At 34.4% G+C, this 19,299-nt stretch overlaps 1 protein-coding gene across 5 annotated transcripts in view; it reads left to right on the forward strand.

Moving 5' to 3' along the window:
• LOC149546317 (putative UPF0481 protein At3g02645) overlaps nt 1-13,623 on the forward strand; it is a 61,293-nt gene extending 47,670 nt beyond the window's left edge. For all 5 annotated transcript variants that reach the window (XM_089791149.1, XM_089791151.1, XM_089791150.1 and 2 more), the window contains one exon: nt 11,488-13,623. In XM_089791149.1, the coding sequence (XP_089647275.1) occupies nt 11,682-13,358 (1,677 nt within the window). In that variant the 5' untranslated portion in view covers nt 11,488-11,681 and the 3' untranslated portion in view covers nt 13,359-13,623. The remainder of the gene's footprint in view (nt 1-11,487) is intronic.
• Nucleotides 13,624-19,299: the final 5,676 nt, after the last annotated feature.

A 19,299-nucleotide genomic window follows, 5' to 3' on the forward strand; every position in this document is an offset into this window, starting at 1 on the left:
CTTCTCTTCAATGTATATGGTTGAAGGAAGTGGAGTAACTAATTCCTTGTCTAAAAATGATAGATCCTGAGATGGTGGTGGTGGGAGATCTAGAGGTCCTTGTGGTAGAGGTGACAACTGACTCCAATTCTCTCCAAAAGGTTGATTCGTTGATCTATCTCTAATTTTTTCACCCACCATCTCAGTGCTAACAAGCATGAAGTCAAAATCAGAAAAGTGAAAGACATTTGTTTCTTGCATTTCTTGATCTATTCACTATTGCTGCTCATCTTTTGATTCTGTAACCTAAATAGGTTCTTTGGGCGTAGATGGTGGGATCACTATGGAGATTTTCCTTCTTTGGTCTTCTGTTGCCTTGGCTAACAGAGTCCTTTGACTTAAAGGGAGATTATCTTCCTCTTCTTCTTCTTCTTCTTCTTCAAGGATAGTCTTGGGAACTTGAGGAATAGGAATTAATTTCTTTTGTAACCTTCCCTTTCACTTCCTTCTTGTGGTAGACTTTCCTTTATCCCTTTGGGAAATTGAAGGCGATGCTTCTGCCTCTCGACCAAATGGTTGTACCTCTTGTGCTTCACCTATCGATTCTTGTTTAGGTTCAAGTGGGGGTACTTGTGCAGTTTATGGAACTTGAGCTACTTCGTCACCTCGAGGCTTAGCCACTGTTGGCTCCTATTCTAATTTGTGTGTGGATTCCCTTTTTCCTTTTGTTCTTCCCTTGATCAGCCATAAAATATTAAACATCTCTCTCATGTTGATACATGGCTTCTAGCCTGACAAGAGACTGGGTTGGGAAGGTAGGCAATGTAACTTCTGCAACTTTACCCTTAATTGGGTGTGTTGTGGCTTGTAGATTAATGGCCAGAGGAATTGGATCAAGATTGCAAGATTTCTTAATTCATTCCTTTGTTAACTAAATTATATGTCTGGCCCTATGATTTATATATGCATTTTCATCCCCATAGATCTTCGTGTTCATGATTGTTCTATCATATATCTTATCCCTATTATACATCAGATCCAAGACATTTTCTATATCATTTTGAACGACCTTAAGCAAGACTTTTATTTTTAGGACCCTTTTTGCCAGATATAGAATCATCCTACAATAATTCCTTATCCAGATATTGTAGTCATCTATTGCATTCATCCAATGGTCTTCAATAGCATCTTCATGTATAAATGTCTTCCTTGCCAAATGTTGAACTCTGCCAATATTATTGAAATAAGGATGAGGCGAGTTGTCATGTTCCAAGCGATATTGATACCATTCTGAGTCAAAAGTCATAATATCCCACTTTTATTTGACTTGAAATGCACCTATAGTAATAGGTCATATCTAGGTCTTCTTATGTTGTTTCCTTACTTTGTCATAAGCAAATGTAAGTTGCCTTGTAATATCCAATATGATGAGCCTATCTAATGGATATCTTGGGAGTTTCTTTGGACTCACCATAGTACGAGCTACCCTAAATAAGTGAACATCTTGAATTGGATGTAGTAGGTGCTGATCTAAAATATCCTCGTTGGTGCCTTTACTGACATCCTCTTGGTATAATCACCCCCTATGAAATGGATGACTCCAAATATGAAGGCATCATTTAATATCTAGTATTCCTTGCTCTAATCTAAGAGCTTCTTTACTAGCTGAGGATATACTACATAGGGCCAAGCATTGTTATCTTGCATGTTACCCTTCTTATATAATTGTGGATAGTTAGTTGTTCTAGTCACCAATAAATACACCAAATATGATGTCATATGCAACTTAGGGTCGGCTTTGACTCCCACCAGTCATTCATCTAAATTCTCACTCAGCAACATGGCCCAATCAATCGACATTTTGGCCATTCTAATTGGCTCTATGAAATGGACCATCCAAACATTAAGATGTCTCGTTACTAGTAAACCCATGACTCTGCTCAAAAGCACTATGGTATAATTGATGTCCTACTCTGCATCCCACCAGTGTCCTATCAATCAAATATGATGATCATATGATCTCTATGTCCTTTACCTCGTTCTCCCTATACCATCATTCTACTTGATCATAGGTTATCTTCACATATTGATTAGCTCTAGGGAGATGGAAGAGTTTCTCAATATTTTTGGGTCTTGGGTCCAATACTATCTCCCCTAGAACACTTTTTATGATCTAAATTCTTCTGATACATAATTCTTAGCTAATTCCATCATAATTTTAGAGGACTTTATTGATGTAGGATGGGATGATGCATTCACCAACCTAGAGCTGATGAGTGCAGAAACCATTGTAGACCCCACTTTTGGGTTATTACAAACTATGAGAAATGTGTTCTAGTCTATATGACCTAACATGGTATCTCTAATTTTTGAATGTCCATCTAGAAAGTGTAATCTCATAGGTGCTCCTTGAAACTTGAAGACTTACACATATAGTGCACCTGTGCACCTTGGATAGGTGTGCATGTGCACTAGGTGCACCAGTGTGCCTATTAGCATAAAAATCACCCTTATACTCTAAATTTCAATATTCTGGCATCTAGGTTTTCCCAATCAGAGGCCAAAACAAGACTCAAACCATAGGTAAAGTCCAAAAAATGTCCCTAGCCCCAAACTAGGGGTCTGGGAGATGAAAAAAACTACTAGGGGTCCCCATTTCTAGGATAAATGGGGCATGCATCATGAAACCACAACAAATAGCCCCAACAAAAAGGAAGAAATGAAAAAGGCATTTATTCACCAACAAGCATTTTTCTAAAAAATTTCAACTAACAACTAAGTTGAACACTTCAAATAGTTTTCAAGTTCCTTGGTAGTCAAAACTTTAGAATCCAAAATCTTCAAGTTGAATGTGTGCTCAGTGTATTCATTTCCCTTAACATCTTAAGATGTGAACTTGTCATCAATCTCTAGCAACTTTGAAACAATCTTCCACTCCATCGATCCATTTGTCCAAAATCTTTGTAGATCACATGTATCAATCACTATCTGACCAAAAGAGATAATTCATTTTGAGGGCTCTTAACGAGTTATCACTTTCGCATTTCAAGTTTTGAATAATCTTTTGAGTTTTGCCATGCTTAGATTGTGTGGCCAAGGCATTGGTGTCATTTTTGAAATTCTTCTTTAGTTTGATAATCACAGCATTCCTCTTTAGTGAACTTTATGGAGACTCTCATGCCAAATAGTGACCTTAGCAATTCCCTAAAAAGACCTTTTGTTTGAACCAGTAAGCTTCAAATTGTCCCTTGATACCATCAACCTTGATTTGAAACCACCAAGATAGTCAATTCTTTAAATTTGTAAAAGTATTGAGAACTATCAACCTATGACTGTGATTTCAAGACTGTAAGTCCTTTACAATTGCAAGTAACATCCTCCTTCAGTTGGTACAAGATGCATAACATGTAAATGCTCTAACAAAGAAATACCTCTTCCTAAAAGTCAAAACCACAAGGCGTGGTTTGTGAAATGCATCAAGAAAGAATACTAATTGCACCTAGCCCCTAAACTGACACAAAAACAAAGACAACTTATAAAGAAAACACACAACTGAAAGTAAATACACTTGCAAAAGGGAAACACTCTTGCAGAAAAGTAGACACGCTTGTAGAATAGAATTTTTTTAATAGCTTTTAGGCCTCAAAATAATATTTCAAGAATTAGTCATTAACAGGAAATGAAACTGATTATCATTGTAAGGAGCATAGCCTAAAAGTATTATCCCGTAGAATCTTCGCAATTTGATAAGGGCCAATTCACAACTGTTGAAACTTAGTATGGCTGCCCGACTTTTCATTTTCTTTGTCCCATACGAGAACAAGGTCGAACATTCCAAAAGATTTGGTTGTGGTCCACTTTTTGAACCATCGTTTGATAACAATGTGATGTTTTCATATGTTCTCTAGTGCTGCTATCCTTCCCTCATCCAATTCCAAGAGATTCATTCATCTGATCCGAACCCTGTCAGCATCTTCAACATACACACTCATGAATTTCAAAACCAAAATCTTAAGGTTAAGTGGGAATACTAGCTCCTATCCATAGATGAGAAAATAAGGGGATGTCTCCAAGGCATTTTTGATTTTGACTCGACCTGTCCACAATGCATGTTTGAGTTGAGTGTGTCAATCCTTTGGATTTTCCTTCAATAAGTGTCCTATCACCATGATTAAGTTTTTGGATTTGAAGAGAATTTGATTATGACCATATTGTTTAATTCCCATTGGGTAAGGAAAAAATTGATGCAAAATTTGATCCATTATCACAAAGAAGGAAGAGTGGCATCTCGAGCCAAGTGACAATATGTTCTTCTAAGATCAGTAACCACCTTGGTAGTGCAATTTTTGAAGGTTTCAACTTCTGTCCAGTGTGTGCAAAGTCAGTAGATGTAAGAACAAACAAATTTCTTATGGATGACGGTGGGTTTATTGGACCTATGAAATCCAACCCCCACTTAGGAAAAGGGTGTATCTTAAATACTGGTTGTAAAGGCACAACTAGGTTCTTTTCTTTATTAGCACTTGTCTACCAAACATGGTAAGAATGAACATGTTGAAATGTATCCTTGAAGATTATAAGCCAAAAGTAATCTGATCTTAGAATCATCAGCAGTAGACTCTACTGACCCATGTCCTGTGCCATATTTATCATGAAACTATTCTAGAACTTCCTTTGCTTCTTCATGTCCCAAACATTTCAAATAAATTCCCTCATAGTTTCTTTTATACAAATTCCTATCTTGAAGCATATAAGATTCACATTTAATTTTAAGACCTCTACATTGAGAACTATTCGTCCAATCTATGTATTGATTCTTCAAAAGATAGTAAACAATATCTTGATACCATACATATATGATTATTCTTTGATTAATGTCTACTTGAGACACTATCATCTTTTGTTGATTCTCGGTGTTGACTTCCTCATCAAATTGGAAGTTGTTATCATTACTGATTTCATTATCAGCTATCATCTTAGTTAATCCTTGACCTTGTACCAATTTTATTGACTACATCTCCAAATCAAATTCTTGTAAGATAGCCATCCATTTGCCTTACCTTTTGCCTAATTTGTTTTGCATCAATAATGTCATGACTACAGGATCAAGTACAATTGCATATATCTTACTCCTCAGTATATAATGACAATTTTTTTTGACCATCTTTATCAAAGAAAAAGACTATTTGTTGAGGTTAGAATAATTTAATTCAGCATTCTTTAGAGGGGAACTCATGAATGCAATGGGTCTCTCATCTTCTTTATCCTTTTTCTGAGTGAGAATCCCTACACATGAATGTTCTAGAGCAAAAGAGTAGATCTTGAAGGGAAAATCACAATTAAGACTCACAAGAACTGGAGTTGTAGAGATAGCCACTTTAATATCCTCAAAGGATTTCTTAATTTTAGGAACCCATTCTATTTTTGCTCCCTTTTTCAACAACTCATTGAGGGGGCATATTATTTCAGCAAACCCACTAGTAAACTTGCGCACAAAGTTTATCTTCCCAAAGAAAAACTTGAGTTCCTTGCAACTGTGTGGAGGGGATAACTTTAGAATGGCTTCAACTTCAGAAATGATATGACCTAGAAGCTTTCCCATTGTGACTTCAAATGAACATTTTTTAGGATTTAGCATTATACGATATCTTCAACATCAATTGAACACTTGTCTTAGATCAGCAATGTGAGTATTGTGATCTTTAGAAAAGATAGTTAAGTCATTTGTATAGATCGGAATACACTTATTTATTAACCCTTCAAATGCTTCAACCATCACTCTTTGAAATGTAGCCCCTGCATTAATCAACCCAGAAGGAATTCTTCTATATGCAAAGGTACACCATTTCATTGTGACAGTAGTCTTCATCCTTTCTTCTTTGTCTACCATCACCTGATTATATCCTGAAAATTGTCTAAGAATGACATCATCTTTTATCCATTCACTATTTGCAAAACTTCATCAAGCGAGGGTAAAGGGTAATTATCCATCTGGGATGCTAAGTTCAAATTATGGAAATCCATACAAAGGCAAATTTCTCTAGTCCTTTTCCTTACTGGAACTAGATTGGCAACCCATGTAGAGTGTAGAATCAGAAAAATAATTTTAGCATCGAGTAGCTATTCGACTTCATTCATGAGAAATGGTTCAATGATGGGATTAACTAGTCCCTTCTTCTGATAGAAAGGCTTGGCATCTAGTTTCAGTGAAATGTCATGAGTGATAATCTTAGGGTCATATGTTTTGAGTTCATCATAACTCCAAGCTATGACATCTTTGAATTCCATAAATAATTGGAGCATACTTTCATGTTCTTGAGAGATGCATGCCTTCTCAATTCTTACCATCTTTGGATCTTCTTTTGTACCCATATTATATGAATCACATTCCTCAATCCCTTTCTCTTTGATAGTTCTTTTGCTACGTGTTGATTCATCTCTTTCAAAGCTATGTTCCAACTCAACCATCCCCTTAGGAATGGTGTTTTTTATCAAATTGATAATTCCATGTTCATCTCCAAGTTCATCATCCTTAGGTTCATCATTTTCAGGTCTATCATTTGGGATATCATCGATTTCTTACCCTTTATAAAGGCCATTGCACATGATAAATTCAAGAATATGTTGGTCATCCTGAAAAACTTGGAAGTTTGTAATATTGTCTGGGATAGATGAGGTAGGAGCTAGTTTTATTGAGAATCTTCTCAATTTCATTCTTTCAACAGGTTGTAATGCAATGTCTAAAATTACAAGTGCATTTGGCTAACGTATTTCTCCTTCTTGGAATGGACTTTATATTCAAAGCCTCAAAATCTTCCATTAGATCCTGCATTCTTTTTATTTAAGCAAGTAACCTTCTATCTTTGCAAGTATATATCAATTTCACTTGTGTAGTCACTAGTTGGGAGTCTCCTTTGATTATGAGAGCTTTAACTCCTTTCTCTAACACAAAGAGAAGTCCTAAAATCAAGGCTTCATATTCTACAACTTTTTTAGTATATTTGAATTGTAATCTATATGTTGAATGAAAAGAGCTACCTTTCAGATTAACTAACTCAATACCTGCACCGAATCCTAATTTAAATTTGGAATTGTCAAACTTGAGTGTCCAAATTGATTGTTCTTGCGTGGGCTTTCTAGACTTGTGTTTATTCATTTGAAGTTTTTCTTTTACTTGAACCTTGAAAGATTGTTTCTTGGGGACCCATTGTGATCTCTCCCAAGATGGGTTCAGAGAGTTACCCTTATTTATCTTTGATATGAGAGATGCTCATTTTTCTTGTTGGTCTTGATTCTCCTCGATCAATTCAATAATCATATCAACCTTAGGTTTAGGATGAACAACCACACAACTCCAACCTTTCCCTTTTATGTATCACCTTCTCCTTTGAATTTTAATCATCCTTGGTGGAACAAAAGAAAAACCTCCTCCATTAGAAGATGTATAACTATATGATGCATTGAGGTCTTCTTCTAATGGAGGGCTTTGCACATATTTAGATATGTGAGTGGGGCTTGAAATTTCCATGAGTCCTTTGTTTGAAATATGATCACCTTTTGATTGCATTATTTGAGTTAACACTAGAGCAACAACTTCCTAACAATGCGTGCATTCAAATTCAAAATGACTAACTTTATATAGCCTACAAAATCCTTGAAGGAGCAGAATAAATGGATCCACTTCTTCACCTAAGCATTGTAAATTTGTCACCATATTATCTATAAACTAAGTCACGATCTCTTCTTTCGTGTTCAAGATCATGGATCTCTCATTTTGATCATATGGTGGTTTGGCTGAAGTTATGTCAAATGCCATCACTTTCTAGGAACCTAAATCTAAGTGTAAGAATGCTACCTCATTTGGTGCATTATAATCTGCGATCATCGTCTTCAACTTTGGCTCAACATCAATCTTAATCTGATTATTTAATCCTTTCCATGGTAACCAAAGTTGAGTAAAATGAGTCGAATACCATCCTCTTAAGCACTTCATCCACTCTCTACTCAGCAACAATCCATGCTTCTCAGGAATTTCAACCACATGTATGTCTATGATGTCTTCAATTTAGGGAACAACTATTAACTATATTCTAACATCTCTCAAAACCCTGATGAATTTTACTACTGTCTTCTCTAGTTGTATCACTATCTGATAAGAAGGTTGTGGAGTGACTCCCAACCTTTGCACTATTGAGAATGGCATGGCATTAGAAGAAGCACCTGAATCAATTAGAGAATTGTGAAGGCTCTTTCCATAGATTCTAGTACTAAGCAAGAAACTAGGCACCTCAATTTTATCCTTGAACATTGCTGGCATGGCCTCTAAGGCATTAAGCTATTGTGATGCTATTTTTTGAGGAATGAGATTCACATTAGGCATTGCCTTCATATGATCTAGATTCTTTATCAGAGCGTCTCGCTCATTTGGACAATTTTGTAGCACATCGAAAAGGGACATTTTGGCCTTCATTTGTTTCATATCTTCCACTGTACTATACTTTTCAATTGTCCATGTAGGGTTCTTTAGAATCATAGGCACATTTCCTTGATTCTGATTTTGTTACCCTCCATAAGGTGCTCTAGTGAATATTAGATTATTTCTTGCTCTAGTATCTGGAGGAGTTGGTTGCAATGTGGGAGGAATTCCATCGGTCATGGGTTCTTTTCAATTTCGTAAACTATAAGCGTTTTGATTATCATTTCAAAATGGAAACATCTCTTCAGGTTGACTTTTAGGTTCTTGACTGAAAGGAAAAGAATATTCTTCATTAACTGGTTTCTATATTCCCGTGTTTTGCGTAGACTGATAAGATTCTAGCAACATAGAATTGAATTGCATGGGTTGCTCATTATTATTTCCTTCTGGATTTTGATTCATCTCTCAATTTCCATTGTAGTATGAACCATTCTCATTAGGCATATTCTAATTACTATCATACTAATTGATATCCACATACTGAGCATTGTTGTAATTATCAGCAAAGATGCTTTGATTTTTCAGAGGAGTGTTCCATTGCAAATTTTTCCTTTGGAAACAATGTTGTGATCAGGAGGATTAAATTTTTTTACAGGATTGTTATTACCGGTGTTGTTGTTGTTCCCACTGAAGTTTTGGTTGTCATTCTGGTTGTAGTTGTTGTAAGGACTAGAATTTTTTCTTTGAAATTTTTTATTTTGTCCTTACGATATCCTCAAACGTGTTAACACATTGGTGAGTTGAGATATGGTTTTTTTCATTTGGCCCATCTTAGTTGCTACACTATTTTCGGCTTCAATGAATATTGCTGCCTTTCGTTCAAAGAAAACAACTTTTGGAGGTTCATATCTTGGATAAGTTAAGGTTGGAGCTTGTACAACTGGTATCTATTGTATCAAGATTGGATTCATTGGTATGAATTGACTAGGCATCATTGGTACTCTAGTAGGATATGTTGAAATGATTGCAACAGCTTGATCGGGGACCATTAGTCCTCCTCCATTGGGATTGGCTTGTTTAGTGAAAGTGACTACTTCCGAGAAGACTTTTTACAATGTATCAATATTCGTTGTAGGGAGTCTTGTCAGGAAAATAGTTGTAAGCTGGTCCATAGCATTCAGATAAATTTGAACTGTAGCTTCAACCATCACTGAGTATGGGGTTTCCAACTTGCAATATGCCATATGAAAGTGATGATTGAAGAGTGAAATAGTCTCTATTGGATCCTTCTTAATCGATATGAATTGTTGATGTATCACAGCTAGATTTTTAGTGAATATTAAAAATATGTATACAAAAGGATATTTAGTGAATTTGTAAATATATTGTTATGAAGCTAATAATTTTTACTTCAAAATCAACCAACCATTAACCACACTTCATATTACAATTTATTAAATTTATATTTGTCTATTATTTTTAATCTTTAATTACCTAACTAATAAAACTAATTTTACTTTTATACATTTCAAACATGAATTCATAACTCAATATACAAATTTCAATTTAATATACACATTGCATAAAACTAACCTAAACTAAAGCTAATAATAATAATTATATATTAACACTGATAAGATTATGTGTTCATAAAAGAATACTCTATAAAGACTGATATCTATTGAGTAACAGAAATAAACATTGTATCCTTTCCATTAAAAAGTAGAAGTATACTACTTTTCCCGGGTAGGAACAATGGCAATTAATTTGAATAGTATGTAACTATGTGGGACCAAAAGAGCCGTAACAAATTGGATTTTCCCACGAAATAATTTATATACATCTTTACGTGGGAACCCTTGTTGCATGAAAACGTAAATTTAAGCCAAGAATAAATTTCTATGATGATTTCGACAGGTTCCTTTATTTTTTTAAGCCCAAAGCATAATTTTTCTCGGTGCTTTGGATTTTTATCTAGAGTGAAAATTCAATAGACGTGTTTTGACTGGTATTCCAATCATACATAGTAGAGTTAAATGTCATTTACTTAATTATATTATTTTGATTTCTAAGTATTTTTATATTACAATTATATTGGGAAATCATTTTCTTGTTAGATCTCTCATCAATTTAATTATAATCTATTATAAAATGACTAGAAAATCTAAAAAATCAATGGTTAAATCTGTTCAAAATAGTGTGAAATACTCTCAATCTAATAAAATTGTAAAAAATGATTAAAGATCATACTTAAATCTTGTATCTCACGAAAGTAAAAGTTAATGGAAATTTGAATTTTAGAGCACATAGTATCCAATGAGTATATAAAAAAATCAGAAAAATCAAAAATATCATCATGATCTATTTATAAAATCAATTGTATACATAATTAACATAAATCCTACAAAATAATTATCTTTGAATTCTCTAAATTTACATGAAATATAAATAATGTGTAACTAAATGTTAGTTTTTAATTTAAAAATATAATATTTACATATTAATTTTTTTAAAATAATATAATTTATATTTTTCTTTGATAAAAAATTAGAATTATATAAAGTTGAGGCAAGACATAAGAATAACCTAACAAGAGATCTAATATTATTATTATTTTGACGATGAACTTAACTTAAGATTGTTATTAGTTTGACAATAAACTTAAATGTTACCTTGATAATACTAGAATAACTTTTGCCCAGTTTAACTTATTTTGAGATTCAACTTATTTTCAAGTTTTTAATATAAAGTTTAGCTCAATATAGATGAAGAGGTAATTTATTCTTAACTTTGTTCACCTTATAATTTGAAATATTGGTTACCCAATGAAATGGATAAGAATAGAATTTATTCCTAGCTTCGTTCATGCTTTAAATGGGCTTTAGTGAATATTACTTACCCAGTTAAATGGACAAGAATATTGTTTTCCAGCCAAAGTACGTAGGCCTTCCTCTCCAACTTAACATTACACCTTTGTCCTTTCTAAATTATTTTCTGCCATTATAATTCGACAGCCTTGAAAAAAAATCCGCAGATGTTAAATTAAATAAGGAATATAATTGGATGATAGATTATTGCATTTCTGAATGCAGCTCTTCAGATACCACTTTTCTCGCCAAAGGCACAGAAGGATTCCTGGTGTAGGTCCTGCATAAGGTTGGAAGATTTCTTGAGCTTTGAAGTTGATGACTAGTAAGTGCATTTGTGTGCACCCTTGTTGTTAAGCATACTTGCTACTAGCCCATTCTCAAATTCAATATCGAAGGGAGTTAGTAAATACATCTGAATGGCATGTCAAGAGATAGAACCGATCAATTCGAGCAGGTGTATAATTGAAGTCGGGCATGGGGTGACAATGAAAGAAGAGGACATACCCGATGTAGGCGACGCTCTCATCTTTCGAATGTCTAGGTCACTGCCAGACTCCGATCGCTTGTATACTCCACGATTTGTTTCCATCGGACCTTTCCATCATGAGAAGGAGGAGCTGAAAGGCATGGAGAAATCTAAAAATGAGGCTGTTCGAAGGATGCAACTCAGGATTCAGAAATATCACCCGCAGGCTTCTATCAAGTCATTTGTCGAACAGGTCCTGATGGCGAAGGACAAGGAGATTAGGAGGTTCTATGGTGAACATATTTCCTTCACTTCAATAGAATTGGCGTGGATGGTCACCAGGGATGCATGCTTTATTTATGAATTTCTTCTCAATTATCTAAGAGGTAGTGTTGATGCTAATAGAATTTATGAAAGAGAACAGAAAGAATTCTCGTGGAGATATGATGCAGTTTTTGATGTCGAATTACAAAGTCTGTTGAGGGAAGGATTAATGAGTGATTTGTTCTTATTTGAAAATCAGATTCCTCTCTGGATTTTGAAGGACATCCTTCAAATCATGACGGGTTCTCCAGAAGTCGCCGGTCAAAAGTTCGATGAATTAGCGAACACGGTCCTCAAGTGCCTGACCAGACACAAGATATTTACGTGGAACGTGTCTCCTAAAAATTGTTCTCATGTCCTCGAAATGCTCCACTCCGGTTTGGTTGGCAATTATGTTAAAAACTACCGAAATGAGGAAGCGTATCGAATGTCGCCTTTGCGCAACAGCATGCAGATCTACTCCAGGAAGGGCATTGATTCGATGAAGCTGGCCATTTCTGGACGTTGGCGTAAGCTGTGTTTGTGCTTTCCTTCATCAAATACAAGCACTGGAAATACTAAGCCAACATTCTTTTCATCTCGCAATCGTGTGCAGATCTGGTTTAAAAGTGGAGCTGCTTCAGTGAAGACCATTTGTGGACGTTGGTGTAAACATTGTTTGGGCTCTCTCTCCTCGAATAAAAGCCCGGACGAAAATATTGAGCTAGAGTTTGTGAAGCTGCCAACAGCTTCTGAACTCACACGCGCAGGCGTGAGCATTCACAGAGTGACCTATCAAAATCGACCAGAAAATAAAGGTCCAGCCATTAGATGGGTAAGATTTGATGAGAAAACAGCGACTCTCTACTTACCAGAAATGAAGGTAACACAACAGTTATATTCAGTATTGAGCAATTTAATTGCAATGGAAGTGACCGCAAGAGGGATGTACTATCCAAGACCAATGACACAATATGTATTATTTATGGATGAGTTGATTGACAACGAGGAGGATGTTGCTTTGTTAAGGAAGGCTCAGGTGATTAACAACTTTCTGGGAAGCAATCAACAAGTGGCAGACCTCTTCAACTCTTTATGTTCAGGGATGATGCCTTATAATTGGTGCAAAGTAATAAATGAGGCGAGAATGGGGTTGCATAAGTACATGGGGAGAAAGTACAAGATCCTGTGGAGTGAGTTCAAAAGTGCTTACTTTTCCAAGCCATGGCTGGTTTCTGGTTCTATTGCTGCCGTGCTGCTACTTTGGATGACAATGGCGCAAGTGCTCTGTTTGTTTATTACTTGCAACCCAAAGTCTTCTTGAAGTTCATCGTTCTTACTCCTTTCCATTTCTGCTGTCCGCTTTCTTTAATTGAGTGATTTTCGAATAAATGTAGTCCGTGGTTTTCATTCGTTATTGTTAAGCTCGCCTCCTGGCCGCTTAGGTCGGTGGCTCACTAGGTGAAAGGAAAGCTACTATATTTTTTCAATTTGTTCCTCGGTCTGCAACTTAATAATTAAAAGTTATTACAGTTTGTTGATATAGGGATCTTTAATAATTATACCAAATATAAATTATTTGAGCTGAATCTTCATCTTTCTTTTATATAATTTGTTTTGAACATATACTACTACTTGTGCAAAATGCTTTAATCCTTCAATAACGGTATTGTTTAGCAAATGAGGGCTTATTAGATGGCAAAATATGTAAGGTGCATGTTCATTCCGTCGCTCAAAGTTTATTATGTAGAGTTTGGAGTGCAGGTAGAGCGTTTCGTAGAACCTTTTCTTTTTTCACAGAAAATTGATTCCAGTAGCATGGTGAAACATTTGTGGGAGCCATCTGAAGGAAAACACAGGGATTCGTTTGTTATATGTACAGAGAGAAAATGTGGGATCTTGAAGCAGTTTGCTTATTTTAATTTTACAGTGCCTGCTGCAACCTAATGCCGCATTTCATAGCATAGAAAACATGATTTTTGTACATCAAAAATCAAATAGCACATACATAAATTGCATGCCATATCAGTAACGGAGGTAAACGGTCGAAGTAGGAAGTAAAAATAACGAAAAAGTGAATAGAGGTAAAAAGAGCGTAAAAGCGGCAACAACAAAACTGTACAATGTCAGTTCAGTCACAGACCATCTGACATGACATAAATATTACTTATTAGCGCTCACACAAAAAATTTGAATGCGTTCAGTTTTGTGAATTATCAAGTATGGAGCATTATTTTATTTTGTTTTTAAATTTGTACTCCGTTAGTTTTTTCCCTTTGTCTTCTATTTTATTTTTAAAATATTATATTATTAATAGTAGTTCTTTTACTATTTTTTAATTCACATATGTAAAAAATAATTGTCATATTTTTTAAAGATTTGATATATATAGAAATATATAAATGTAATATATTATGTTTTATATCTCTAAATATATATTAAAATTATATTCTATATTATTATATTATATTATTGTTTGTTCAATATTTTAAAATTAAGACTGAAAAATAAAATAATTATCAATATAACATCAAATAAAAGTAACCGATGTAAATAAAATATAAATTAAAATAATTTTAAGTTATAATGAAATAACTATTAGGCTAATATATTAATTATAACACATTATAAATCAATGTCTAATAAATCTTCAACAAATATGCTAATTTTAAATTATAACACAAACTATATAAATCATGGCTAACTCTAATGATTATCAATAGTAATCTTTATTTTCAATTATTGATTAAAAATATATAATTTTTAAAAATAAAATAAGCAAATAAGATTTAAAAAAATCTTTAATAATCATTGAAAATATAGTGATAATTGAATAAACTAAAAATAAATTAAATTAAGACTAATGTTTCTATCAAGATTTAACTCTATAGTTTTTTTTGTGTCAAACTCATTGGTTACTTTAGTTCAAGCGCACTTAACCCCAAAGTTAGGATTTTCCTGATGGTTACCATAAGGGTTTTTCATATGACTAGAGAGAAGGTTACAATTAGGACAAACATCAGGGATAAGATTATATAGTTAGGGTTACTAGATTCAAGATTATGGTTGAGATTTTGTGAGAGGCTAGATTTTACGCCATAGTGAGGGTTATAGTTACGGTTAGAATTAAGGCTTAAAGTTGGTGAGATTGATGTTTATGTTTATGGTTTTCATGATGGTTCTAAGGTTAAGATTAGGGTTAGGGATGGAATTACGATTAGAGATTATTATGGTTCAAATATTGGTTAGGGTTAATTTAATATAATAAATGATCTAATCTACATGATGTAAATTGGATGCTACAAGCCCTTTCCTTCACTAAGGACTTACCTAGGCTTTCTCCAAGCCTACTAGGATTCCCCTTTGTCACCCTAACCTCAAGAGGATATCTATCCTACCCTCCACACTTCATTATCTAGTTACACTAATGATTTTATAACTTGCATCCATCCTAGGGACATTCCAACTTGTTCCCCAAACTCACAACTTTACCAAAAATGGACATTCTACTTTCAACCAGGAGTGAGGGGTTGAATTTGAGGGGTTTGGACTTCTACCAAAATTTTGGCTTCAAAATCCATAGCTCTCCTTATTGATTCCTTCAAACGTAGCAAAATTATCCTAATTAGGCCTAGTTGAATTAGGCCTCCAAAGTTAGTTTTTGGGCTACAACTCCAAATTTCTCTTAACAAGGTGGCAACCCAATCTCAAATATGGATACTCCTTTGGAAATACTAAAAGATTTTGTGGGTCTCAAGTCCTCAACCTTTTCGTACACCCCTTTGCTACTTTAATGCCTAAAAATAAGGGTTTCAATCATTTCCAATCAGCGATTGCTAGGGTATAATGGAATGCATAGAAAAACTTGTCTTATAAACTTCTCGTTACACACGTACTGTCTTCATACATCCCTCCTCCTTCTACAACTTTCAAATTGAACTATCTAGAATATTTGATCCACCAAATTCCACTCGCTAGCACTATGATTGCCTAGCCATGCATTGAAAGCTTGCCTAGGGCATCATTTGGACTATGGAAAAATAGTTTGTCTAGGCTTCTCCTTTTGTATAGACATTGTACAAAGACTCCACTTCCATGTCCCTCAAGACCATGATGATTCCGTGGTGAGGATTCATGGGGGAGCCATTTTCCACAAAGATTGCCAAAATAGAATAGTAAACTGTCTAATTGCAAATGATTTTCAAACTATGTACAAAAGAAATCCTACCAACTTGAAATATGAAACAAAAAGTACTATAAGAGAATGAAATAAAAAAGATAAAATGAAAATAGAAATCCACTAATCCATTAAAGTGCTTGTGCTATCAAAAATCCCTAAACTGTCAATTCTGGAAGAATATTATATTGGTTTTTAGATTCAAAATTCACTCATTACAAACTCCAACCCTAGCAATGGGTCTCCCTCATGTGTTTATAGGTTCCTCTAGAGGTTTCAGATAGTTATCCTAACTATCAACCTCATTCACCCAAAAATGCAACATTTTGTCAAAATCTTGTCAAGCAACTTGTCAAAGTTGCTGACAACTTTTTGCATCTCCTAGGAATTTTGACATCCATCACTTGGAAACTTCCAAATGGGTCCATTGCTATCCATTTGTGATGTATAGGCATGTTTAGCCTTCAAAGCATCAACTCACATGATTTTGACTAATTTTGCGTAACTGACAACTTTTGCAACAATTTACATCTTTTTGACATCTTTCCCATCTTTGTGCCAAATGACAATGTATGACCTCCAACCTATACAAAAGGATGTAAAAACATCATAGAGGGAAAAATAAGTTCAAAACCATACCTTCCTCAGACTTCTAGGGTATCAAACCCATACTCCTAATCTTCAAAACAACCAAACTACAAGGTAAACAAAAATAACTCAAAAATAACTACAATGGATTAAGCCTAGTCAAATCCATCTAGGAGAAAACACACATGACCAAGTCTAAGGTCGAAACACAACCAACTGACTTGGCTAAGGTCAAGAAGCCTAAAACCAAAATGTGAAACTAGGATTAGGAGTTAGCCTAGGTGCTCGTGCACCACTACATGTATAAACATTATATCAATATTATAGTATATTATTTAAATGAATATCATAATATTAAATTAGTTATTTTATATTTTAATCTCTTTATTTTGTATTATAATATAATAAAAATATAATAATATATATATGTATGCAAATCATATAATATAATAACTAGATATACTTAAAATATAATAATATATCTATGTAACATAAAAAAAAAAAAAAGAATTTTGGAGGTTTTATGTATATATTAAATCCTTAATTTGATATGAATAGTAGAGAAGGTGAAAGAGGAACCGTAAGCATAATCTTCTAAAGGGCCCATATTAGATTAGCAATACCCATGGTAGATGCATGGGGTGCCAATGTTGAATCAAAGTCCTTGCCCAAGATGTATACTCAAAGGATCTCTTTCTATAGGATGTCTCCACAAATACAATAGATCTATTATTTCTAAATCATAGACCCATGGATACAGTTATGCTCTTGAATTCTTGAAGGGTTGAATACTTGATTGCTCATGCATGGTTGATGAAGATCTTGTTACTCGACGGACAACTCCCCTAATGAAGAAATAAGATATATCTTAAAAAGAAAATGCATGAATAATGATATAAAATGAGGGCCTTCAATGAATTATTTCTTGCTTGACTTGAACTTCTTGAATGCACCCTAAAAGCTTTCTTGTGAATGAAGACTTATGTTTTTGAAAATGTTGATTGCTTGTGTGTAATAGATGAAAATGTATAGCTTGCATATAGAAAGGATTGTGTACATAACAATGGATGATGAAAGGAAGTGAGGGGAATAGAGAGACACTTAAAGGTGGAGGGAAGCAATAGAGAGTCAAAGGGGCATCTCTATTTTACCCTCCCTTAATCTCTCTCTCTTCCACACTCTCTCCCTCTTTATCCCCTCTACTCCTCACTTCCTTTTATGTCCTCTCTCTCTAAACGTTAAACCATATAGGCCTTAAACTTTAACTCATCTCTCTCTCTCTCTCTCTCTCTCTCTCTCTCTCTCTCTCTCTCTCTCTCTACAACTCTACCAAAGAATCTCTCAAACCATAGACCCATGGGTACAACTATTCTCTTTAATGCTTGAAGGGTTCAATACTTGAATGCTTGTGCATGGTTGAAGAAGATTTCGTTCCTTGATGGAAAAATTCACTAATGAAGAAATAAGATAGATCTTTAAAATAAACTCCATGAATGCTGATATAAAATGAGGTCCTTCAATGAGTTATTTATTTCTTGACTTGAACTTCCTGAATGCATCCTAAAAGCTTGATTGTAAATGATGATTTATGCACTTGAAAATGTGGATTTCTTGTGTGTAATAGATGAAAATGGATAGCTTGCATATAGAAAGGATCACATTTATAATAATGGATGATAAAATGAAGAAAGGTTGATAGAGAGAGTCTTGAAGGTGGAGGGAAGAAATGGGTCTCTCTCTCTCTCTCTCTCTCTCTCTATATATATATATATATATATATATATAAAACTTGATTCCAAATCCCTAGTTAATCATAATCCATAAATTCTAAATCCATTATCCCTCTCTCTCTCTCTCTCTCTCTCTCTCTCTAAACCTTAAACCATATAGTCATAGGCCCTAAACGTTAAATAATTTCTCTCTTTTCCCTTGTCTCTATATTCCTCTCTTATGATGTGGAATAATGATGTCCACCTAGAGTTAATAATCCTTCATTAAATAATTGAGTATGTGTTATATGATGAGGATTATGATGTGATATTTTCACTAAAGGTGGACCTAACACATAAAGTGAAATGAGATAACAACTATCCCACCTAAAGTAGAACTCTCCTACACAATGTATTTGATAGAGGTTCAAATTCCTATGTGTATCACATTTGAACTACTGTGCAATTAATTATCTTGATTAATATTAATAAATTGGTAATGGGTGAATAACTAATTACACCAACACCCCCAACTTAAGCACAACTAAGTAGAATGCACTTTAAAAACTAATAGTGTAGTATGAGTCCTAGATACTAAGCCATAATGCTTCATCATATCTCCATCTCCCTCTCTCTCTCTCTCTTAATGGGGAAGAAGTAGATGAGTTGGGGGAGAGGTAGAGAGGGGGGGAAAATAGGGGAAATTATAGAGAGGGGAGAGAAAGAAGGAGGAAAATGAAGGAGAGAGGATAAGAGTGGGAAAGAGGGAAATGGAGAAAGGAGAAAGGATT

The sequence above is a fragment of the Cupressus sempervirens genome, chromosome 7, assembly GCF_028749045.1.
Source record: "Cupressus sempervirens isolate cs-2001-9-10 chromosome 7, ASM2874904v1, whole genome shotgun sequence".
Taxonomy (NCBI): Eukaryota; Viridiplantae; Streptophyta; class Pinopsida; order Cupressales; family Cupressaceae; genus Cupressus; species Cupressus sempervirens.